At 52.8% G+C, this 25,000-nt stretch overlaps 1 protein-coding gene across 1 annotated transcript in view; it reads right to left on the bottom strand.

Annotated features, from left to right (window-relative positions):
* The window catches only part of plcl1 (phospholipase C like 1), a 75,476-nt gene that overhangs the window by 12,793 nt on the left and 37,683 nt on the right, over positions 1 to 25,000 (bottom strand). Inside the window, exons 2-4 of the mRNA XM_061233671.1 lie at positions 6,965 to 7,594; positions 4,619 to 5,425; positions 3,201 to 4,061 (exon numbers count right to left, since the gene is read on the bottom strand). Of these exons, the coding sequence (XP_061089655.1) occupies positions 3,201 to 4,061; positions 4,619 to 5,425; positions 6,965 to 7,594 (2,298 nt within the window). The remainder of the gene's footprint in view (positions 1 to 3,200; positions 4,062 to 4,618; positions 5,426 to 6,964; positions 7,595 to 25,000) is intronic.

Raw genomic sequence — 25,000 nt, forward strand, 5'->3', positions numbered from 1 at the left:
GAGTGGCAGACGCTAACGCTAACACTGACGCTGACACTGAAACAGGTCAGTGAGCACATGCTCAGAGCAGGAACACAGTCACAACACAAATACGAGCAGGAAAATACCAACACACACACACACACACGCACACAAACACATCCACACACACACCCACAAACACACACACACCCACAAACACACACACAGATACTCACACAAACACACAAACACAAACCACACATACACACACATACACACGCATACACACACACACACACACACACACACATATACACACATAAAGAGCAGCCCTCTGCCCTTTACCAAACACGCATACAAGTGCGCACACACAGATCCACACACAGATTGGGTTCAGCTGCGATAAGTGTGTTTGGTGAAAAGGCCACGTCAACAACAATTGAATACCGCTGGGGGTTATGGGAAGGGGGGGGGCACCTGCCTGTCACAGCCACACCGAGGCCACAGCTCAGCAGGACCCCCCCCTCCTGTGAGTTATAATTAGTGTGCATCACCCTGAGGCCCACTCCAGCAGGGAGGAGGATCTCGCTTTATAAAGCATCACCCACCCCTACGGTAACGCACATGGTACAGTCCGTCACGTTCACCCCCCCCAGGCACAACTGGTGGAATGCACCACGGAATCCTCATAACGGGGGGGGGGGGGGGGGGGCAAAGAGTGCGGCTGTGCCTGTGAACTTCTGTCAACTACCCACACCTCTAACCCCACCGGATATCGACTCGGGTCGCCTGCCGTCGGCATGACGACGCGGCCGCGGCCAACCGTCAGCATCACACTGCTGAGTGTGTGTGTCTGTGCGTCCGAGTGAACACACTCCGCACCCACACACACACACACACACACACACACACACACACTGCTACCTCTCCCGCCCGTCGGGCGTGACGTAGACCCCATTACCGCTCCCCTCCAACCACCGTCAGCGGTTAAACATTCTCCCGCTAAACCTTCAGGGGCCGGATAACTGACTGAATAACTGCATCTGAGTGCATCGGAGCGGAGTCGCTGGGTTTTATGCGTCTCTTTACTAAATAAAGCCCCCATTAAACCTCGCCACACAGACGCTGACCCGCGCGCGAACCCACAGGTCTCCCCCCGCCGAGGCCGTGAGCCAGCGAGGGGGGGGGTCACGCTGAGGTCACCGCGCTGCGTTTCTGTACCCACACCCGGGGTCAAACAGGATGCGTTTTTGGATACAAATACTTTTCTGTGCTCTATTGATCTTGCCTGGCGCATTCGAGGAGCAAGGAGGAGCAGATGGAGGGGGGGGCTTACACTTTTTTGGAATCATTTAATTTGTACCAATATACGAGTCAAATGCAAAAGAGCATTTTGAATACAGAAGAAATACTATTTGAACTGGGGGGGGGGGGTATATATATCACAAAGCAGGATTACAGAGTTAGCTGGATAAGTTCACAGAGTAAAACCTGGAACCCTTTCAAAACAGGAACATGGACTGAAGTAAAAACAGCTGTTTGGGTTTTACCTGATTAACTTACCCAGCTAACTCAGTAATCCTGCTTTGTGGGTTTTACACAGTGCAGTTATCCAGCTAACTCAGTAATCCTGCTTTGTGGGTTTTACACAGTGCAGTTATCCAGCTAACTCAGTAATCCTGCTTTGTGGGTTTTACTCAGTGCAGTTATCCAGCTAACTCAGTAATCCTGCTTTGTGGGTTTTACTCAGTGCAGTTATCCAGCTAACTCAGTAATCCTGCTTTGTGACATACCCCGCAGGTCTGTTTGTAACACTGTGTTTGGGTGTTTTGTCAGGGTGAATACCCCCCGTATGGCGGTACAGGCGGTCTGTGTGTCCGTAAAGTCCGTTTTTTTAGCGGGTACAGGGAGCAGCGTCGAGCATCGATGCGGGACGCTGCGCTTCCTTCTCCCGCTCCGGCGCTCCGTGATCAACATGCGGGAGAGAGAGGCCCTCGCGCACGGGAGAGAGAGGCCCTCGCACACGGGAGAGAGAGGCCCTCGCACACGGGAGAGAGAGGCCCTCGCGCGCGGGAGAGAGAGGCCCTCGCGCGCGGGAGAAAGAGGCCCTCGCGCACGGGAGAAAGAGGCCCTCACGCACGGGAGAAAGAGGCCCTCGCACACGGGAGAGAGAGGCCCTCGCGCACGGGAGAGAGAGGCCCTCGCACACGGGAGAGAGAGGCCCTCGCGCGCGGGAGAGAGAGGCCCTCGCGCACGGGAGAGAGAGGCCCTCGCACACGGGAGAGAGAGGCCCTCGCACACGGGAGAGAGAGGCCCTCGCGCACGGGAGAAAGGGGCCCTCGCACACAGGAGAGAGAGGCCCTCGCACACAGGAGAAAGAGGCCCTCGCGCACGGGAGAGAGAGGCCCTCGCACACGGGAGAAAGGGGCCCTCGCGCACGGGAGAAAGGGGCCCTCGCGCACGGGAGAGAGAGGCCCTCGCACACGGGAGAAAGAGGCCCTCGCGCGCGGGAGAAACTCGACCCGGCGTCTCACGCAGGGCTGGCCAGCGCCCCCCCGCCCCTCTCCAGTTACACGCCTTCCAGTTTGACGCGGTGTTTGTGTTCCCTGGAAGTCTCAGCGCCTTTGTGGAACCACCCTTTGGTTTTTGGACTTCCTCCAAAAATGGAAAAACTAAAAGCTCCCTAAAAGCTGCAACATATGGCAACAGCAACCAAACATGCTGAACTCATTTAATACTATTGAAATAAAATATATTGGAAATATATTGCACCACTAACTTGCAGCTGTATGTAGTGCAAGGCACAGCACTGGCTATGAAATACATTCATCATTATATTTTCCATAAATGTTGACATGAACAATATATTGCAGTATATATTTCAGTATATTTCATACGGAATATAAATGGATGCTAAAAAAACGTAAATAACTGCGATGGTAGCTCAGAGGTGGTCAGGCTTTTCCGACCACAATCCAGAACACTGACCCAGGTCTGCGTGTCACTCCGGCTGCTGCTGTTTCTAAAGCCTCACGCCGCAGCAACCAGACGCTCTCACACCCAAATCTTCTCATCTTCCCTCCTCGCCCATCCTTTCCTCTCTTCTCCTTCCCTCTCTCGTCTCTTCTCAAATTCTAACTCCCGCTCCCCTCCCCCACTTTCTCGGTCACATCCACTATCCCCTTCCCTCTCAAATCCCTCCCTTAAAACCAATACCCCTCGGGTCTCGGGGGCCTGACCTGGAACTCGAAGGTCTCGTCGAACAGCGGGTCGTCCTGGTTCTGGGCGGCGGTGCGGGTGCGCTGCTCGGCGCAGTCTGCGGGCACGCCGTGCAGCTCCAGCACCACGTACGGGTCGATGACCTCGCCCTTGGAGCCGGAGCCCTGCGGCTTGGGCAGCCCGTGGGCGCCGATGACCTTGACCCGGAGCGTCTGCGGCGGCACGCCGGGCACGCAGCCCTGCGTGTGCGCGCTGAAGTACGACACCTCCTCCCGCATGACGGCCGGCCGCAGCACGTAGCCGCAGCCGCCGTTCTGCGCGAAGCGCGCGCGGTGCAGGTCCAGCATCACGCCGGGCGTCTGCTGGTTGAGGGCCACCAGCTGGCAGCCGCCCCTCCAGTAGCCCTGCGGGTTGGGGTTGCTGGAGTCGAGCCGGACCGAGCTGGGCCGCACGCGGGTCAGCGCGCGCTTGGTGAAGCCCACCAGCTCCTCGGGGATCTCGTTGGCCAGCCGGCCGGCCTCGCCCTCGCCCAGGGAGCAGAGCGTCCAGCAGGGGGCGCCGTCGTGCGGGGCCGGGCTCCCCGGCGTGCTGGGCGGGGAGGACCCCTGGTTCTGCTGGGCCCGGTGGTGGGCGTAGAAGAAGCGGCTGCCGGTCCTGGCCGCGGCCACCAGGTCCGAGAGCTCCCGCCGGAGGCGGAGTCTCCGGGGCTGGGGGGGCGGGGGCACCACCAGGACCACGCCCAGATCCTCCTCCCCGGGGATGGTCATTCGCCGGCCGGCCAGGGGCCCCCCGCCCCCGATCTCCTCCTCGTCCTCGGACACCTCCCCCTCCGAGCCCTCCTCCTCCGGGGGGAGCTTTTTCCCCACCAGCAGCACCCGGCCCTGGAGATTACAGCATCACATCACATTACTGTACATTACTGTACATTACCTTACATTACATTATTACATTTAATTACATCACATTACTGTACATTACTGTACATTACATTACTGTACATTACTGTACATTACATTACTGTACATTACTGTACATTACCTTACATTACATTATTACGTTTCATGACGCTACATTAACAGCAAAATGGCTGCCAAATGACCTCCAAGTCTTGAAGCGATTAAGCATCTTAAGTCTTTCCTCGTGACTTTTAGATTTTACACCAGGAATCAATCTGGTTGCCCTTCTTTGAGCCTTTTCTAGCGCCTATCTTTCTTGTAGTATGGTCCCTAGAACTACACACAATACTCTACTTTGAACAACTATAGAAGGTTGGGAAAAGGGTACAATTCACATAAGTAACAGCTATCTACATCCATGAACATCAAGTCTAGTACACAAGGCAAATAGGCCAAGTCAGTGCATAACAATAAGATAAGCAACTACCGTGCCAAGGTAAGTACAAGCGCGAACGTGCCAGTCCTAGATTAAAGTACCATACCTTCAGCTGCTCGGGGGTGGGCAGGGGGGCGCAGACTCGCCCCCGGTGCTGGGCCTCGGGGACGTAGAGCCGGGTGCCGAACACCTTGCGCAGGTGTTGGGCCAGCGTGAGCTGCTGGGAGGGGCTGCAGCGGTGGCAGAGGTACAGCAGCAGCGGGAACTCCGAGGTCAGGAAGGCGTACTTGCTGATGACCTCCAGGGCGCTGCGCAGGGTGACGGACGGCGGGGGGTGGTGGTGGTGGTGGTGGGACTGCAGCCCCGGGCTGTGCTCCACCCCGAGGAGAGGCTCCCCGTCCGGGCCGTCGGTCACCCCCAGCTCCAGGCACCGACACCCCACCTGGAGCGCCCGCAGAAGCCCGCCCAGGTCGGCCCGCCCGTGCACCTGGTCCTCCAGCAGGTAGGACCTGTAGGAGGCGCTGATGTAGTAGTGGGAGAGCGGGAGGGTCATGTCCTGGCACACGCGCTGGTGCTCGGGGTCGAAGAGCTGGCACTCGGAGGACTGCAGGTAGCGGGTGAAGCCGTCCAGGCCCAGCAGACCCCGCTCCTGGCCCATCTCCGACGGCTCGAAGCGCAGCAGGATCTCCAGGCAGCTCTCGGCCGTGGCCTGGGGCAGGCCCTGCTCCGTCTCCAGGAACAGACGCAGGTCCTGCGGGTCCAGGCACTCGCGGTCCTTGGACAGCTGCACCAGCAGGAAGTAGACGTCGGGTCGGGTGCACAGCTCGCAGAACGCCTCCTGGAACTCCTCCAGCGTCACGTGGGAGGTCAGCTTCTCCTTGCTGCGCTGGATCTCCTTAAACCGGAGACGCACCTGGAGGGAGGCAGCGAGGGAGCGGAGAGAGAGAGAGAGAGGATGTGTTCATGTTATATTACAAAGCATTTAGCAGACGCTCTTATCCAGAGCGATGTACAACGAAGGGCAGATCGAACACAGGGACAAGTGTGAATATGTACCATATTGTTTTTTACTGACACTGTTGGCCGCTACCTTGGCTAGGTCTCTCTTGAAAAAGAGACTCTGGATCTCAATGAGACATCCTGCTGCTTAATTAAAGGGTAACACCAAACATAACATAACAGAGGAAAGGAGGGGGGGGGGGGGGTATTGGTTTTAAGGGAGGGATTTGAGAGGGAAGGGGATAGTGGATGTGACCGAGAAAGAGGGGGAGGGGAACGGGAGTTAGAATTTGAGAAGAGACGAGAGAGGGAAGGAGAAGAGAGGAGAGGATGGGCGAGGAGGGAAGATGAGAAGATTTGGGTGTGAGAGAGTCTGGTTTTTCTGTATTTTCTTTAGTTTCTAGTTTCTGGTTGTGGCCTCAGCTGCCCTGAGCATCCCGCCTCGCCCCTCCACCTCCAGCTGGCTGCCTGACGTCTGCGCCCCACCGGCCTGCTCCACAGGCTCAAAGAGCCGGGGCTGTCACCCCAATTTCACACTTCAGTCACCCCGGCTCACGGTGAGGAGGCAGGGGAGGCGCCCCGGATGCTGAGATCACCCACGCTGAGGCCTCCACACTCTGGGGGACTGTCACGGTGTAATTATACATAACATGTCCCCACAATTTCCTCACATCTCACGTCAGACCCACACGTTCCTTCTGACAGAACTGAAGGTCAGTTAAGTGTCCGGCAAAAGAGCTTGGCTGCGAACGACGATGTGCAGCGGATGTGGCCACAGTTGGCTTCTACTCAACCGGAGGGCCTTTGCACTTTCCGGCTGAGGACAACGACCACAGTCTACATGGGGCAACGGCAGAACGTTCACGAAAATCATTCTGTGATTTCACTCGAGCTACAATCTGTCACCGGACGATAAACTGGCCTTAGATATAACGTCTATTCCACCCTCAAGTGCAGCAAAGGACGGGTCAGGTTTGCGTTCATGAGGACGGTTTATGACACAATTAGCGGAGACGCTGAAGGACGGCCTTAAATTAAAATCTTAAATATCCTCCTGCAGTTCGAACAGTGCGACAGGCTGAGGGGGTAAAGCAGGGCCACTCGACTCCAGGTCCCGGCGGCCACAGTGTTTACCCTGACCATGCACTACACCACCTGATTTGACTTAGTTCAGGAAGTAAGGTCATTAGTGAAATCTGGTGGTGTAGCGCATGGTCGGAGAAGACACCTGCAGACACTGCGGCCCACAGGATCTGGAGTTGAGCAGCCCTGCCCTATACAACTCTCTTAGTTCTCAGAGTGGTCATTAACCTACACGAGAACCATCCTTATACTTAAAAAAACACGGAAATGATACACCCCCCCAAACAGCATCCCAGTCCGTTACGATAAACAGGCCGGTGTGTGCGTAACGCGGGACGCGCCCAGGTCCGGTGCCCCCCCCCCCCCCCACCTTGGCCTCCTTGATCCTCGGGCACAGCCTGCAGATGGTTTCCACGGCGACGTCCTCGGCCACGATCCCGTACCCGTCCTCGTCGCCCGTCCCGAACTCGGCCGCCAGCCAGTCGGCCCGCATGCGGCTCCCGGCGCTCTCCTCGGCGCCGTCCGGCCCGCCGGCCCCGGCCCCGGCCCCCGGGGCCCCGCCCGGGTGCGACAGCAGGTAGCGCAGCCCGGTCACCCAGATGTTGGCCACGTCGGCGGACAGCGCCACCAGGTCCAGCGACTCGTAGTCGTCGCCGTGGAGGACGGAGAAGGCGGCCTCCTCCGCCAGGTGCTCGGCCGGGCCGTTGTGCCGGAAGGTGTCGGTGCTCTTGCCCGCGCGCACCTCGCGGATGGCGGCGATGTCCAGGCGCGCGCGGTCCACGTCCTTCTTGGACGGCTCCCAGCGCAGGCAGGCCTGCTCCAGGTCCAGCGTGTAGAAGCGGCAGTACAGCCGCGCGTTGGGCCGCACCTTCCGCAGCTCGCAGCCGCCCGCCATGAAGGCCAGGCAGTCCGCCGCGCTGCTCACCTTCTTCTCCGACGGCATGCTGCTGAACGACACCGTCTTCTTACGCCCGCCCAGCGCCTTCTGCGCCGAGGGGTCCTGAGAGGGGACAGGGGGGGGGAGAGAGGGGACAGGGTAAAGGATTCAGGTCAACAAGAACATACGAAGTACCGTGGACACACTGCAAGTCTATCTTTAAGGCTGTGCGGTTCATACACGGTGGGTGTGCGTTTGGACAGTGAGACAGTCGTTTTGGCTCCTTGTGGGAGGAGGGGGGGGGTGTAAGGGGGGCGGGAGAAAGGGGTAGGGGAGACACTAAGTACTGTAAACGAACTGCAATGATCTCTTAAAGGCGATGTCATTTACACTATGTATGCAAGCTACAGGCCTGGCAGAGCTGGTGACCGGGCAGTCTCTGCATGCAAAGGGAATGCGACAATGTATTAAACATACTGAACACGACTTTCAGGCCAAACTGGGGTTTAAAAGATTAGCAGAGCCGTTGTCATGGTTTCCTTTCGTTGACATAACATGAATACGTCCTGAACGTCATGGAGCTTGCTGCGGTGGTAGAGCCCTGGGGAGAGCTTTGGGGGGGGGGGGGGGTAAAGGGGCAGTTAAGGTGAACAGGAAAGGGAGGGGGAAAGTACCGTAAACAGCAACAAACTGCAATTCAATCTTTAAGGCTTTGTAATTTATATACAGTGTGTGTGTGTGTGTGTGTGTGTGTGTGGCTGCAGTACAAGCCTGGCAGAGCACATCATTGCATGCAATAAAGTACGAAACAAAGTACTAAACATGACCACTTTTCATTAACAAAAGATTAAGAGTTCCAAAATATTATGGAGCTCACTGCACATACTGCAATGTGTAAGTATTTGGGGGCAGTGACACTGTTTTTGCGGCTTTGGGTTTGTGCTCCAGGACACTGGGATAGGAAATGAATAGCACAGGCTGTCCACTGTAATCAGAGGGTATTTACATCAATATCGCCTGACCCATGTCGGCATGACATCCCTTTTCCCCCATTTAAGGAAAGCAAAAGTAAATGGACAAATTACCATCTGAAATAAAAGTTTTCATATTGCTTCATTGGTTGCGAACCCTTTGCATTTGTGTGAATGTCTGTAGAATAAATACACCGTAAAAAAACATACAGGATCGATGTTGGAAGCAAGAAGCAACTGTTGTTTGTATTTCACAGGAAATTCTCTGCAGCAAAGATAATGACTAGTGGAATAATGATAATAATTACGGCACAAGCTGTGCTGCAAGTTTCCTTCCTCGTGTTGAGTGACAGCGCTCATCACGCGTGGAATGAAAAGCCTTTCTTCAAACAAGCCCCTGATTGAGAATCCGTTCTGGGGTTTACTGCGCCGTACGCTAATTATTTCCACATTTTTAAAAATCTTTTCCTACCCCTGCTCGTCCGCATTCCTCTCCGAAACCCGTGCCCCACGCCCCCCGCCCCCCGCCCCCCGCCCGTGTGTCCGGTGCTTTACCGGGCCGCAGCCCGCCGAATAGAATGGCCGGGAGAATGTCAGAGCGGACGATTGGAGCGTTAAACTGAGGGAGCTGACATTTCCTCCATCGACTGGCCTGTAATTATCCCCTCCTCTGCTCACACCCTGAAATCCGCAGGGTCCCGAAATGTTCTCGGCAGCTTCCTCCGAGAGCGGGCTATTTATGTTTCGCCTAACACTCGACACACGTCGCCGGGGGGCTGCAGGAACGTTGTGGGAATGTTGTAGGACCGGACGGAATAGGTTAGGATTAGGATGTTTTGGGTGATTCTGCTGCTCCGCATGGCCGTAATCTCAGTAGGGGATCATGACGGGTCGTAAATCTCGCCGCACTAAAACGGGCTCATGATCTGGAGTCTGTGTTGCTGCAGCACAGAGGATGAAAGGGTGAGAGGGGACGTGTGCCTGGAGTTAAAGGAGTCACAATGTTGATGTGTAAGGCTCGGATCAGTGAAAGGAGTCACTCACAATGTGGACGTGTTAGACTCGAATCAGAGAAAGGAGTCACTCACACTGTGGATTTCTAAGACTCAAATCAGTCAAAATCCGGCGACATTTGCTCAGGCGGTAAGAGCAGTCGTCTGGCAGGTGGAGGGTTGCCGGTTCGATCCCTCCCTGGGTATGTCGAGGTGTCCCTGAGCAAGACACCTAACCCCCAAACGCTCCTGACAAGCTGATTGGTGCCTTGCATGGCAGCCAATCGCTGTCGGTGTGTGAGTGTGTGTGCGAATGGGTGAATGAGAAGCATCAACTGTACAGCGCTTTGGATAAAGGCGCTATATAAATGCCAACCATTTACCATTTACCCATTTACAGGAGTCCCTCACTCGGTTTTCAAAAATAAACTCACTGCCCCAAAAATCAATAAAGAGTGTCAGTGTGGGAGTGAGGTTGTTGGACGTAAAGACGGATGCCGATACTCATAAACATTCTGCCTGCTGCCCACAGTTCACTAGGAGCCAAGCCTCTCTATGCACACGATGAACATGCGATCACTCCCATGACGTCATTACTCCGATGACATCACTGCGCTGATAATGACATGACCCTGATGCACCTTTTTTCTACTGAGCGTCTGAGACGTGTCGGATACGGGGCCGAGTATCTCAAACTCCAGTCCGGAGACAACGGGGCCGCAGTCCCTGCCCGTTATCCGATTCCCTTTCAATCAGCAGCCGATTTAGGCCTTTTGATAACGGGGCGTGCAGACTCCACGGCCGATCGATGACTTAAATCCAGAACTTGACGTGCAGGAGCGCACATCTCAAACCAGCCAGCCCTCCGGGATCCAATTCTGAAATCCCTGCTTGACAGAAATTCAGCTTCATACTCGAAACGCGCCCAGGCCAGGGGAGACCGCTCGGGGGAACCTGTTGAAAAGGGTTTGAGGTGTAGCCTGACCCGAAGCTAATCAATAATGCAAGCCGTGCGCGGGAGGGAGAGCCAGAGAGGTCCTGCCGGCCGTGTTCACAGCGACTGTGCTGGGGCTGTGACCCGCAGCATCCAGCCTCAATCTCACGCCCAGCAAGCGTCGAAAAAAGCCACTCGCACCCTGTGAACACCGCACAGTTCAAATGGCTTCAAAAAAGATGAAACTTTGAGAACCTGAATTGAGAAGTCTTTAATGCCTTATTTCTGTTCTCTGAAGTAGAGCATATTAGCTTGTTTAAAGTTGCTGCTTGCTTGACAAATTACATTATTACATTTCATTTTCGTAGCCAATTGGCAAATCTCGAAATGAGTAAAGCTGTCTCAGTATTGTTGTTTTAAAGATTAAAAATACGATACTTAAATATACGATACTTAAATATACGATACTTGTTGAGACTGAGTTGCAGTGCAGCCCGTACTTATTTGGACAGTGATAAAAATTTTTAAAAAAAGGGTTGAAATTCCTACACCGTTCACATGATATTGTAAATACGCAAATTACATCTGACAGTCTCTACTTAAACCTATCTGTATATATCCATTGTTTAAATCCAACGTGCAACGTACAGATCCAAAAAAAACGAATTTGTGTCACTGTCCAGATACTTACGTACTGCACTGCGTGTTTTGGGTTTTCTGGGGGGCCACCCACACACATTACATTACATTATTGGCATTTGGCAGACGCTCTTAATCCAGAGCGACATACAGTTGATTAGACTAAACAGGAGACAATCCCCCCCCCTGGAGCAATGCAGGGTTAAGGGCCTTGCTCAAGGGCCCAACGGCTGTGCGGATCTTATTGTGGCTACACCGGGATTAGAACCACCGACCTTACGTGTCCCAGTCATTTACCTTAACCACTACGCTACAGGCCACACACGGCTGTGGCCCGGCGGGACCGGAGAGAGACGGGCGGGGGGGGGGGGCCCAGACTCCTTGCGTCTTTATCTCTCTCCTGCAGCCGAGCTCCTCAAAACCTGCTCCTTCATGTCTCACCACCGCAGAGGTGCGGGCAGAGGAGGTCGGCCACATTTCGCGATAAGGGGGGGGGGGGGGGGGAGTTTAAAAGGATCAGACGGCTTTGAGAGACCGGCGTCCTGCGGGGGGGGGGGGAGATTGGGCGGGGTACGAGGGTCGACCTCCCGTGACCAGGACTGACTCGTGATGTCCTCCCGGAAACCATGACAACGGCTCCACAAATCCTTTTTCTTAAAACCCCAGTTTGGCCCGAAAGGCCGCCTCGCTGCGGAAATCCCATAAGCCTGCCTGCGCCGTTTTGTTTCACATTTTGTTTTTCTTTCTTTTTGGATGTGTGTGTGTGTGTGTGTGTGTGTGTGTGTGTGTGTGTGTGTGTGTGTGTGTGTGTGTGTGTGTGTGCGCGCGCGCGCGCGCGCGTTTCTTTGTTATTTGTCTTCTACATTATTGAATTTCTGGCAGATGTAAAGAGCTTGTGCCGAAATGGAAAGAGAGGGGGAGTTCAGAAAGAGATAGAACGATACAGGAAGGAGACGGAGAGGACGACAGGATGAGAAAGGATGGAGAGAAAGAGACAGAAGCTAAAATGTTATCAAAGACACACCGCGGAAGACAGAACGACCATGGTAAACAGGGTAGAAAATTAAAGGGCAAAACATCAACCCAGAAAGAAAAACAACATGGCTAATGTACTAAAATCAGTGTTAAAAATGTGAGTAAATTATTTATAAATTACATAACACATTTCCCACTCAGCTGAGCTGCACAATATCCAAAGTGGAGCAAACAGCCCTAAACACACTCAATATTTTACATAACAAAACCAGCTCCTCCTCTTCATACAAGCAACAATAACAACGTATAACTGCATCGCAGCTACGCGGTATTTTACGAGTTGTAGCACGGAATGTATCAATAAAAAACCGCGTGGGTAGATCGGCCGTTGAATAAAAAACGTAATTTAGACTGTCTCACGGGACTCCTAAAGAGGCTATACTTCATTAGTCTGCCGTTACGGGAGCTGGATCGAGCCAGAGCGTCATGTGAACGGGGTGGAGAGCTCGGGAGCCGTAAATCAGAACGTCTCTGCCGGGCAGACCTCGCAGATTAGCCGACCGTGAGTTACGGATTTGGGAATCCTCGCGCAGCTAATTGGAAACATGCCCAGTGTGGCAGGGGTGGAATTCAGATAAATGGGTTATTTAATTCCACCCTGTGTTTTTGCTGTGTTTTTTTTTGGGAGGTCCAGCTGTCCCAACATGCAGTGCAGTGCAATACAATAGAGGAGTGTATTATTACACGTTTTCCTGCATTCCGGTACGTCAGTCGACCGTGAATCTGAGATTACGCACACTCTGGCCCTCCTCAAACCCAAATTTACCCTGCCTCCCATCCTCACGGAGTAACCCTGAGTCCACAACCATTTTCTTTACCAGTGCCACAGCCACACACCGGCAACATTTCGCTCCTTTATAATCCTCCCCTAAACAACACTTGTGCTATATTATATAACATCTGACAAATCGGACAAAATTGGCCCCGTTGTATGCGCTTCCTAGAAGCGTGTCCGTCGCAGGGGAACCGCAGAACCTCACACGGGGTCGGGAAGCAGAGCTCACGGCCGAGCGCGAGGTAAGGATTTGGGAATCCGCGAGCAGATTGAAAAACATCCGCCGTCCAGGGGTAGAGTTACAGCGGGAGCAGAATTAAAGTAAACGGGCCGCGTTGTGGAGCCCACGCTAATCCTCCACATTGTGTTTTCGCCTGAGCTCATGAGCCGAAACCACAAACAGGGGAATTATGAAAACGATACGATGGCTTGCCCCTGCTCAAAAAAACTGCTTTCGAAACAGCTGGTAGCCGGATTGACCAGTTCAGACCTGCTCCCAGCTCGACATGGTTTAACTGGTTGACCAGTTCAGACCTGCTCCCAGCTCGACATGGTTTAACTGGTTGACCAGTTCAGACCTGCTCCCAGCTCGACATGGTTTAACTGGTTGACCAGCTCATAGCCAGCTATGCCAGCTTTATGACCATTTACATTACATTAATGGCATTTGGCAGACGCTCTTATCCAGAGCAACGTACAGTTGACTAGACTAAGCAGTAGACAATCCTCCCCTGGAGCAATGCAGGGTTAAGGTCCTTGCTCAAGGGCTCAACGGCTGTGCGGATCTTATTGTGGCTACACCGGGATTAGAACCACCGACCATGTGGGTCCCTGGTCACACTGGCACAGCTGGATTTCACAGGTGGGTATAATCTTAACATCACAGCCCCCTTCGTGTGTATCAGGGGACAGAGGAAATGAGTGACAGCCGTCACCTGTTCACCTGCGAGACGAACGTGCAGGTATGTCACAGAGCCAGACGGGTCGTGAGAACTCCAGCGATCCCGAAGGTCCACCCCCCCCAACTTGTGGAGCGAGCGGTGATGGAGGAACGACTCGATAAAGCCCCGGGAACGAGACGTTCTCCTTCCGTACGGAGGAAAAAAAAGGCAAAAAGGCCCAAAAGGCCCAAAAGGCCCAAAAGGCCGCGTTGCACTCGCCGTTCCACCGCCAGCCCGCCACCGTCAGACGTAAAGCGCAAAAACGAGGTGCGAGAATCCATTTGGATTAACATCAGTAAGAAAAGAAGTTTAATATTCATTCGCCGCCTCGGAGATACTTGGCAGGCGGTAATCGCAGAGCTCAGAAAAAACATTCTTCCCACACCGAGAACCTTTCTGTTTGAGGCAGTCTGCTCACTGTAGGCAGACAGATTATTATCATCACTCAAATACAATAAAGTGTTTGGCCACCAAAAAAAACAACCAAAAATGGAGCAAACTCTGTGCTCTGCACAATCGGGTTTCCTGCAAGCACTTCATTGGAAATACACCGTATCTAGATTGGGCCGACTGTCGAATGCCTCTGATCGTCCAGAATGTGAAGTATAACTACGGAAATACCCTCTCAAGTTAATCCAAGAATTACACCTCATATCACACAGTGATATAGGCCCCATTTGGCAAGATGAACACGTATGGGACTTGGGAAGCTTCTAGAAACTAGGATGAACTTTCTCTCACCTTCCTAACGCCACAGCTTACCGTGGTGCAGCAGGATGTAACTCAAACACCGATCAGTGATTTACAGCTCCTAATCACATATTTGTGAGCCCACGCCTTAAAAGAGTTAAACCTCATTTCACAGTCTCCAGCCGGTACTGGAGATCCTGCGGCCCCTAATGATCCCAGTCGAACGGACCCCACCCTCAACGCTAACCTTTCCGGCAGCCTCTCGCGCGCGTGCGCGTGACAGACCCTGTCAATATCAGAATGTCAAGCTCAGCTCATTACATTAATGGCGTTTGGCAGATGCTCTCATCCGGAGCGACGTACAGTTGATTAGACGAAGCAGGAGACCAATCCTCCCCCTGGATCAAACCGCCGACCCTGCGGCCCCCCAGTCATGTAGCTTAGCCGCTACGCTCCAGGCCGCTCCAGCACCGCAGGGTGAACGGGGGGAGGGGGAGGCTATTTTGGGCCCCGGCCACTTCTGAGGCCTGGTTCTCGCCCAATTAGATAATTGGCCGCACCGCACACTTGAGCCGTCAGGAGAGACACAAACGCGGCTTTCCAGCAGCGCGGTGGTCTGAGTCCCTCTCCCCAGCAGCGCGGTGGTCTGAGTCCCTCTCCCCAGCAGCGCGGTGGTCTGAGTCCCTCTCCCCAGCAGCGCGGTGGTCTGAGTCCCTCTCCCCAGCAGCGCAGTGGTCTGAGTCCCTCTCCCCAGCAGTGCAGTGGTCTGAGTCCCTCTCCCCAGCAGCGCGGTGGTCTGAGTCCCTCTCCCCAGCAGCGCGGTGGTCTGAGTCCCTCTCCCCAGCAGCGCGGTGGTCTGAGTCCCTCTCCCCAGCAGTGGTCTGAGTCCCTCTCCCCAGCAGCGCGGTGGTCTGAGTCCCTCTCCCCAGGCGCGAGGGTCTCCTCTTTACCGTGAAGCGATCCGCCGCTATTTACAGAGAGCCACTGCGGGGGAGGAGGCCGCCGCTGAACCCACGTCCATTACAGCGCACACACGCACCCCCGCCCGGCATCCGGGCACACTCAGGCACGCGCCGGGCATCACAACACCGCCCAGTTAAATTTACTTTGTTATTTGAATGGACAATAGATTTTTTTGGCTACTGGACAGGCACACTTCACATGAATAACATCTGTGTGAACGTGCCGGAGGCCGGTTTTCAGCGGTAGTCCCAGGGCGACGAGAGGAAACCGGAGCGTCGGGGGTTCGAGACCCGGTCGGACTGGAACCCAGAACCTCCGACCGGCACCACTGAGACTCCCAGTCCACTGCGATCTGGACCTGAGCTCTGAGACTCCCAGTCCACTGCGATCTGGACCTGAGATCTGAGACTCCCAGTCCACTGCGATCTGGACCTGAGATCTGAGACTCCCAGTCCACTGCGATCTGGACCTGAGATCTGAGACTCCCAGTCCACTGCGATCTGGACCTGAGATCTGAGACTCCCGGTCCACTGCGACCTGGACCTGAGATCTGAGACTCCCAGTCCACTGCGATCTGGACCTGAGATCTGAGACTCCCGGTCCACTGCGATCTGGACCTGAGATCTGGGACTCCCAGTCCACTGCGATCTGGACCTGAGATCTGAGACTCCCAGTCCACTGCGATCTGGACCGGAGATCTGAGACTCCCAGTCCACTGCGATCTGGACCTGAGATCTGAGACTCCCAGTCCACTGCGATCTGGACCTGAGATCTGAGACTCCCAGTCCACTGTGATCTGGACCTGAGATCTGGGACTCCCAGTCCACTGCGATCTGGACCTGAGATCTGAGACTCCCAGTCCACTGCGATCTGGACCGGAGATCTGAGACTCCCAGTCCACTGCGATCTGGACCTGAGATCTGAGACTCCCAGTCCACTGCGATCTGGACCTGAGATCTGAGACTCCCAGTCCACTGTGATCTGGACCTGAGATCTGAGACTCCCAGTGCTCTGCGATCTGGACCTGAGATCTGGGACTCCCAGTCCACTGCGATCTGGACCTGAGATCTGAGACTCCCAGTGCACTGCGATCTGGACCTGAGATCTGAGACTCCCAGTCCACTGCGATCTGGACCTGAGATCTGAGACTCCCAGTGCACTGCGATCTGGACCTGAGATCTGAGACAGACTCTGGATGCAGGTGATCTTTAACCGGGGGGGAGAAACACGCACCATCTCCACAACCCTGCTCCTTTCATCCCGTCTCCATAGAGACCAGCCAAAGCCTGTGGTGAATCCAGCTCTATCAGGGTGATTAGCAAAATCCCGTTCCTCTAAAGAACGCCTCTCTCTCTCTCTCTCTCCTCTCTCTTTCTCTCTCTCTGTCTTGTGCATTCCTAAAAAGTACATTCTGAAATTCCTCCTCCACAACAAACCGTTAATGGGAGGCTAAGCTAGAATTAAAAAGCTACATTTGTCATGTCCGCTGTGGCAATGTTGCTATAATGTGACCTCTCTCTCTCTCTCTCTCTCCCTCTCTCTCTCTGTCTCTCTCCCTCCCTCTCCCCCTCTCTCTCCTTCCCTCCCTTTCTCTCTCTTTCCTTCCCTCCCTCCCTCTCTCTCTCTCTCCCTCTTTCTCTCATTCCCTCCCTTTCTCTCTCCCTCTCCCTCTATGTCTCTCCTTCCCGCCCTCTCTCCTTCCCTCCCTCCCTCTCTCTTTCCTTCCCTCCCTCTCTCTCCCTGTCTCTCTCTCTCCCTCTGCCTCTCTCTCTCGCTGTCACAGAGGTTGATCCCGGGGCTACTGCCAATACTGGTTTCCAGGGTCTTATTTCTTCCTAAAAAGTCCAGTTTCTCCCTGGAAAAGTGCCCTGACATCTGGGCCCCTTCCGTGTGAGAGGAGTCTTGGGGGGGGGGGGGGTTTGGGGGGGGTCACCAGGCAGCGCTACTGTAGCACGGTGGGCGGGGGGGGCGGGGGGGTGTCAAGAGCCTGGAAAGGTTCCCAGGCCTACTGTAAGCCACGCCCCTCCGCTCAGTGATAGGCTGCAGGCGTTGTGTGCCTCGTCTGGTCCACCAATCGCAGCGGAGCGGGGCGTGTCCGGGAGGGTCAGGTTGTTGTCTCCCGCATTGGGCCTCGAAGAGCCGAGCTCTCGGCCTGTCTGAACCCACGACGTCTCCATCCCCGGGCCCAGACACCCAGCCCTCACTGTGACCGCCCCTCCCTGCGCACACGTCCCGGGGGAGGGGGGGGCGTGCCCAGGACATCTGGCTTCCTCCTGGGACCCGTGCCCGGATCTCCCCCCCCCCCCCTCCTGCCTCTGCAGCGGGATCGCGCGCCGGAGCCTACTTACCCGGAACGGAAAACCGGTGTTCCCGATCGGACACGCATCCCGGAGCGCGGCTCAGGAGGGCTCCCGCGCTCCTACACTCACTGTCCCCGCCGCGCGAGAGAGGCCTCCCTCAGCCAATGAGAGCCCTGCTCCACGAGTGGTAATTACCTCCGACTCCCCGTCCGTCAATTACCGAAGCCCGCTTATTCCTGCTCAGGGGTTCGCGGCGTGCTGGAGCCTATCCCAGAATGCACTGGGCTGAATGCAATCTGCAATCTATCACAGGGCCCACAGACCATTCACTCACACACTTTTGGCTTCGGTTACGCAGTTAACCGAACCTGCATGTCTTGTCAAGGGTGTCTGTCCATCTTTGTATTGTGGTATTAGGGTGGGTGGGAGGGGGAGGGGGTACGGAGCACCTTCACCTCATGTAATGTATTTGTGGGGGGGGGGGGGGGGTTAATGCAAAAAATAACCTGCATGTCTTTGGAAAAAAGAGGAAGCCCATCTATTTACTGCACCACCGTGCCATCTGAACTCAAACACAAATCAGTACGAAGTGACTCTGGTTTAATCACTATCAGCCATATCCCATGTAAAACCATTGTTGTCCACGTGGGAAAAGGTCCAGTAAGATGTTATTCCGTCTTACGTCTGCCCGATTTATAACCCCTCTGAGTATGAGCAATGGCTGCTGTGTACGACTCACGCCAGGACTGAGTCAGCTATGAACTCAACACGTCTTATTTCCTGAGACTTTTCCAGGAGACTCCGAGCGAAGTCCGAATCAGTCACAATCCCCGCTTAACCCACCTAAGCCCGTAGGATGCACTTTGGGGACGAAAAAAGGGCTTAAGTTCAATGGAAATTTCAAGTAAAGCGTCGCGAGTCTCTCAGGCCGGGGACCGGATCCAGAGAGACGCACCGTAAGCCTGCCAGGTGCCCACTCTGACACACACCGTTTTAACATGGGCGGTAAACAGCCAATCCATCGTCTGACGGGAACATCCAAATCACGGCCCGCCCCCGGCAACTTCACCAGGGACTTTTAAGGACAACCGTGTGGCAGAAGGAAAGCGACGTAAATCATTAAAAGACGTTTCAGGGATTAATTTTATGAGCACTGCTGCTTGCCTTGGCCAGAGCTCTTTTGAAAAAGAAGATTTGTGACCTCAGGCTTCTAGGAAGCCCATACAATGGTGCCAATTTCAATAGAAGTACTTTTTGTGAGACACATTAACATGTTATATAATGTATACGACTGTTATTTGGGGGGGGGGGGGGTGAGGTTTTCCAGGTTAAATAAAGGTTACATTAATAACCGTTGGCCTTTTGATAAGCTTTGTCCCTTTTTTTTGACTGTCCGAACATCGTGGAAGTTACATGAGTCGGGTTGCCATGGCTACTGCCGCTTACAGTCCTCCCTCCATCCCATAATGCAGCCCACGCTGCACCAGCGAAGCCCATCTCGTCAGTGTCCTAAGTGTCCCCTCTTGGGCTCCCTCTAGAGGCCGTTAATTAGCCAGGCCAGGCCCGTGAGCATGTGTTAATTACAGCTGACGAGGGAGGCTAGAGCTAGCGCTGGTGGCTTGGAGCAGTCCCACAAGGCACTGGGGCTGGGGCTGTGGTTTTGGCCGCAAGCGGCTGCTTAGAGACGGAAGCCGCGTACTCGTTGTCCCCCCGAGCACAAATGGGTCAGCCCAAACGCAGCGCAGTGCAGCACAACGCGCTGACCAATCGGAGCCTCTCGCGGCGTCCACATCGCGCCTTACGCAATATCAAAGCTCATCACGGCTCAAAGCATTCAACCACTAACCGCTTCGAAGAGTTTTGAAGAGTTTTTCGGAATGTTTCTTTCTCGCACTCCACTGCTTTCAGTCACCGGCCGTGACTGTGACATCAGCACTGGAACATTCAGCGAAGAATGTTCCAGTCTCGTATCTGTGACCTCACAAAGGGGTTAAAAGGTCGGGCAGAGGCAGGAAGTGCTGCTTGGCTGGCACGCTCAGGGGGGGGCGGGGCTCTGGCACGCTCGTGCGTGAGTGACAGGCGACGGAGGGCTGCGAGTTCAGCCTTTTCCACAGCCTCCTGCCACAGTCACTTCTTTCCTTTTTCTGCAGAAACTCCGCAGATAAACACTCCCACCACACAGGAACTGGGGGATAAATAACGTGCGTCGGCTTGTGAAATAACACCGCTGATTTACCCCTCCCCGGAGACCGCCTCACCGCCCGAGAGCCATTGGCTGGCAACGCCAAGTGGGAGTGGCCCCACTTCTGCCTTTTAATATGGGGCAATAGGATTAGCAGATAAAGCCATTAAACACTTACACTGAGCTGCCCCCCCCCAGCACTGTGTGTCTAATCACTCTCTCTTTCTGTTTATCTGTTGTATTCCCCTTCTTTCTTTTACTCCATCTATACCTCTGTATCTTTGTTGCTTGTAAAAGGTACTTGTTATTACCATAATTTCAGGGTACGTTCTGGAAATTAGCTCTTTAATTAATTTTGAAGAGTTAGGTGTTCTTGGAATATTTTCTCAAAATTCTAAATCAGCTGCTTTCAGTCACCGGCAGTGACTGTGACATCAGCATTAGAACGTTCATTTTCAGAACATTCTGAAGCACAAATTTGTGACCTCACAACTGAAAGGGTCAGACTACGGAAATGCACCTGCGTGCTTAAGTCCGAGAGCGCAGGTTGGCTACAGGCCAGGACACTGAGAGCAAACAGCATGTGAAAATCCTGTATGCAGTCAGCTCCAAACCTGCGAGTGAGTGCAGCCTGCTCCAGCTACTGTAAAAAGGACACATCCGAATCGATGTTCACCGCTACGGGCAGTCATGCTTCCGATAGATTCATCACGTCAGCTTGCACCTCGTATCGCTCTGGACTGGGTCACCCGAAATTCAGCCGAACACAGCTGTGTTTTTCCCCCCCTTATCAGACCCACACATTTCACAGCAACTTCAGAATTCCCATTAAATCCAAGCCGCAGTACATATTTAAGGTCGGGGCCCTGTTTCACTGTACTGGTTCTCCTCTTGCAATACGTGGGGGGTATTTCACAAAGCAGGATTACTGAGTTAGCTGGATAACTGCACTGAGTAAAACCCACAGAGCAGGGTTACTGAGTTAGCTGGATAACTGCACTGAGTAAAACCCAGGCCTCTCCTAAATCAGGAACATGGACTAAAGTAAAAAGAGCTGCTCCCTGTCACTATCACACACAGTAAGAATGCTGCTTCCGCAAAAGGACAATTTGCAGCTGATTGCGGTGAAAAATTTCACATATTTCACATCGATTTACATTTAGATCAGCCTCCACTCACACACTAATTCAGAGAGAGAGAGAAGGAGGGAGAGAGAGAGGGAGAGAGGAGAGAGGAGAGAGGGAGAGAGAGGGAGAGAGGAGAGAGAGAGGGAGAGAGAGAGAAGGAGAGAGAGAGGGAGAGAGAGAGAAGGAGAGAGGGAGAGAGAGGGAGAGAGGAGAGAGGGAGAGAGAGAGATAAAGAGAGAGAGGGAGAGGAGAGAGGGAGAGAGAGGAGAGAGAGAAAGAGAGAGAGAGGGAGAGAGAGGGAGAGCTCAGCAGGAAAGCGAGAGGTAAACTCCACGGCTGGAGTCAGAAGCGAAGCTCCATCTCAGAAACACCAGATGCTGCTGACAGACACGATCGCACAATCTAACACCGCGAGGAAGAAAATGTTTTTATTTTTTTAAATGAACAAAAGCGAGCGATTCAAGTGGGTCCAGAGCCGTCTTCACAGAACAGTTGCCAAGCAGGAGTATCTGGACGCATCGAGACGATTTCAGGCCAATTCTACCAGGCAGCCGAACAATAACTGAGCCCATCCTGTGTGCACTAGAGGAGAACAATAGACCTATTATCAATATGTTAACGCTGAGCTGCGTGACTGTCTGATTCCACCTCTGTCCCTTTAAGACACACGTGGAGGGATGTTACGCAACAAATTAGTTGGAGCCAAAGAATGAAAATCCATGATATGATAAACCCAGATAAACCATGAACATAATCTTGTTAATATGTACTCACAGCAATATATATATAATATAAAGTATATACATACTGTACACACACAGACACGTACGCATGGACGCACATGCACAGATACGCACACAAACACACACACACACACACACACACACACACACACACACAGATACGCACACAAACACACACACACACACACACACACACAGATACGCACACAAACACACACACATACACACACACACACACAGATACGCACACAAACACACACACACACACACACACACAGATACGCACACAAACACACACACACACACACACACACACAGATACGCACACAAACACACACACACACACACACACACAGATACGCACACAAACACGCACACACACACACACAGATATGCACACAAACACACACACACACACACACAGATACGCACAGATACGCACACAAACACACACACACAGACAGATACGCACACAAGCAAACACATACACACACACACACACACTCCTACACAGACACACACACACACACACACACAGATACGCACACAAACACACACACACACACACACACAGATATGCACACAAACACACACCCACACACACACAGATACGCACAGATACGCACACAAACACACACACACAGACAGATACGCACACAAGCAAACACATACACACACACACACACTCCTACACAGACACACACACACACACACAGATACGCACACAAACACACACACACACACACACACACACAGATACGCACACAAGCACACACAAACACACACACACACACAGATACGCACACAAACACACACACACAGACAGATACGCACACAAGCAAACACATACACACACACATACACACTCCTACACAGACACACACACACACACACAGACAGATACGCACACAAGCAAACACATACACACACACATACACACACACACACACACACACACACACACTCCTACACAGACACACACAGTAGAAGGGTAGCAGAGATGCAAATTTAGCCGCTCATGGATATTATAATATGATAATATCAGCCTGCAGCTGTGGAAAAACCAAAAAGATTAGCATCTCAACCGGCCTCAATTACACACACACACTCACACACACATATACACACACACACGCACACACACTCTCACTCTCACACACACACACCCACATAGACACAAACACACACACACCTCAACTGACCTCAATTAGCAAAGAAAAGACACATAGCTACACCCACACACACACACACACACACAAACACACACACTCACACACACATCTAAACTGGTAATGGCAGCAGGAGAACAAGCTAATGGAACAGAGGCTGGAAGAAAACATGGCGTGAAAATACACAAGTATTATAATCTAATGAATTTTACAGAATATATACTGTCAGATGTGTTCATACGGATTTGAAGTACTGATTGAATTGGAAGTGAATTTTGTGGACGGACAGAACTGGGAGCAGGCCCTCTGTCTCCAGGACTGGGGAGCTGAGGGCGGGGGTGGCCTTGGAGAGGTCAGAGACACAGAGAGACGCTCACACTCCGCCCTGAGAGCCAGAACACGGAGCCAGCGTGCCTCTCCACGCCCCAGCACTGGAGCAGTCTGCACACAGCCAGCTGCACTAACCCACAGGGCCAAACTGACACTGTAATCAACAAACCATAAGTCACTCTCGAGTATTTTAAGTCTTATTTGTGTTGCTGTTTTGCTAATCAAGACAAAGCTATTGGCAATGAGGTGACACAGTTTGACTCCTTCCAAGATTTACCCAACGGGGTTTGAAAATTGTACTCGTCCAGCAAACAGTAACTTATAACAAATATTTTTTGTTCGAGAGACACATTCTTGGAGTCTCCTTATAGGAATAGAACACAGAGAGTGTTGTTTTGGGGAAGACCAGGAGAACATGACCGGAGCACAGAGTAGAGGAGTCCAGCTTCACTCTTAACAATGCACACCCCACAGCGGGGTAAAGGGGGCGGGGTGAGCCGTTACTACGGCTACAAGCGTGCGCAGCATGTCTGCTGTAATCCAAGGCCAGGCCTGATACAGGGCCGGACACACTGCTTCGTGTTTACGGTGCTTTGCTTCACTGTTTTTTTTTTTTTTTTTTTTTTTACAGTTTTATTGATTTACTGTTCGTTTCATTGTCTTCTATTGGGTTTTACTGTTTCTATTGAGTGTTTAATAATTTTTACTGTTGATTGTTGTCTTTAGTGGTTGTTGAAGGTTTTCATATTTTCTCTCTTTATTTCTTGTACTAATATGGAAAAATAAAATAAAAATAAAAATAAAAAGGGAATGACGAGCCAAGCTACTGTTCGCTGAATGTTTTTCTCATCATGTTTACCCTCCTAAAACCCAGCAATTTTATTTAGACTGCGGTACATCGTGATAAAATCACAGCTATGGGGTGTTGTCACAACACGGCATGGCCTGTCCTGAGATATTGCCTATTTAGATTAAGACCGGAGACTCATAAAATCGCTGGGTTTTAGGAGGATAAACACTATTTCTCAGTTCACCTTAAATGTCTCCATTTTGTGACTGATGGTGATCGTTACATGCGACGGTTTTTTATTTTGACTGTAATGACTGTTAATCAGCCACGGAGCTGCACAGAATCGTTAGACATCGTAGCCAAGGTGTACCGTTACTCGATTATTCCAAAGCCGTTAACCAATCAGATTGCCCTTCAGTTAATTATTACATCAGCCTGATTTAAATGGCTAAAAATTGTTCTCTCTCCCTCTCCACCTCAGCTGGTGTGTGGTGAGCGTTCCGGCACAAAATGGCTGCCGTTGCATCACCCAGGTGGGTGCTGCACATCGGTGGTGGTTGAGGCGAGTTGCCCCCTGTAAACGCACTTTGATTGTGAGAAAATGGCTCTATCTGTCTGTCTATCCATCTAACCTGAAGGGCTTATTATGTGAGCCACCTCATCTGGCCCCTGCCACGAATTCTGATCGGGAACATAATCCCCTGAAATCCCCGCTCCATTCTGACTCCCAGAGGCCCTCGCTGCGGAAGTGGACCGCGTTCCCCGTCCACCGGCCAGGTTAAATTAAGGGCTGGATAAACACACCCAGGGGAGGAAGGGGAAAGAGCGATGGGAAGAGAGGATTACGGGAGAGCAGATGGATCAAAGTAAAGACAGAAAATATAAAGAGAGAGAAAAGGAGGAGGATAACAGACAGAGAGAGAGAGGGAGAAAGAGAGAGAGGAGAGA

This window comes from Conger conger, chromosome 3 (assembly GCF_963514075.1).
Source record: "Conger conger chromosome 3, fConCon1.1, whole genome shotgun sequence".
NCBI lineage: Eukaryota > Metazoa > Chordata > Actinopteri > Anguilliformes > Congridae > Conger > Conger conger.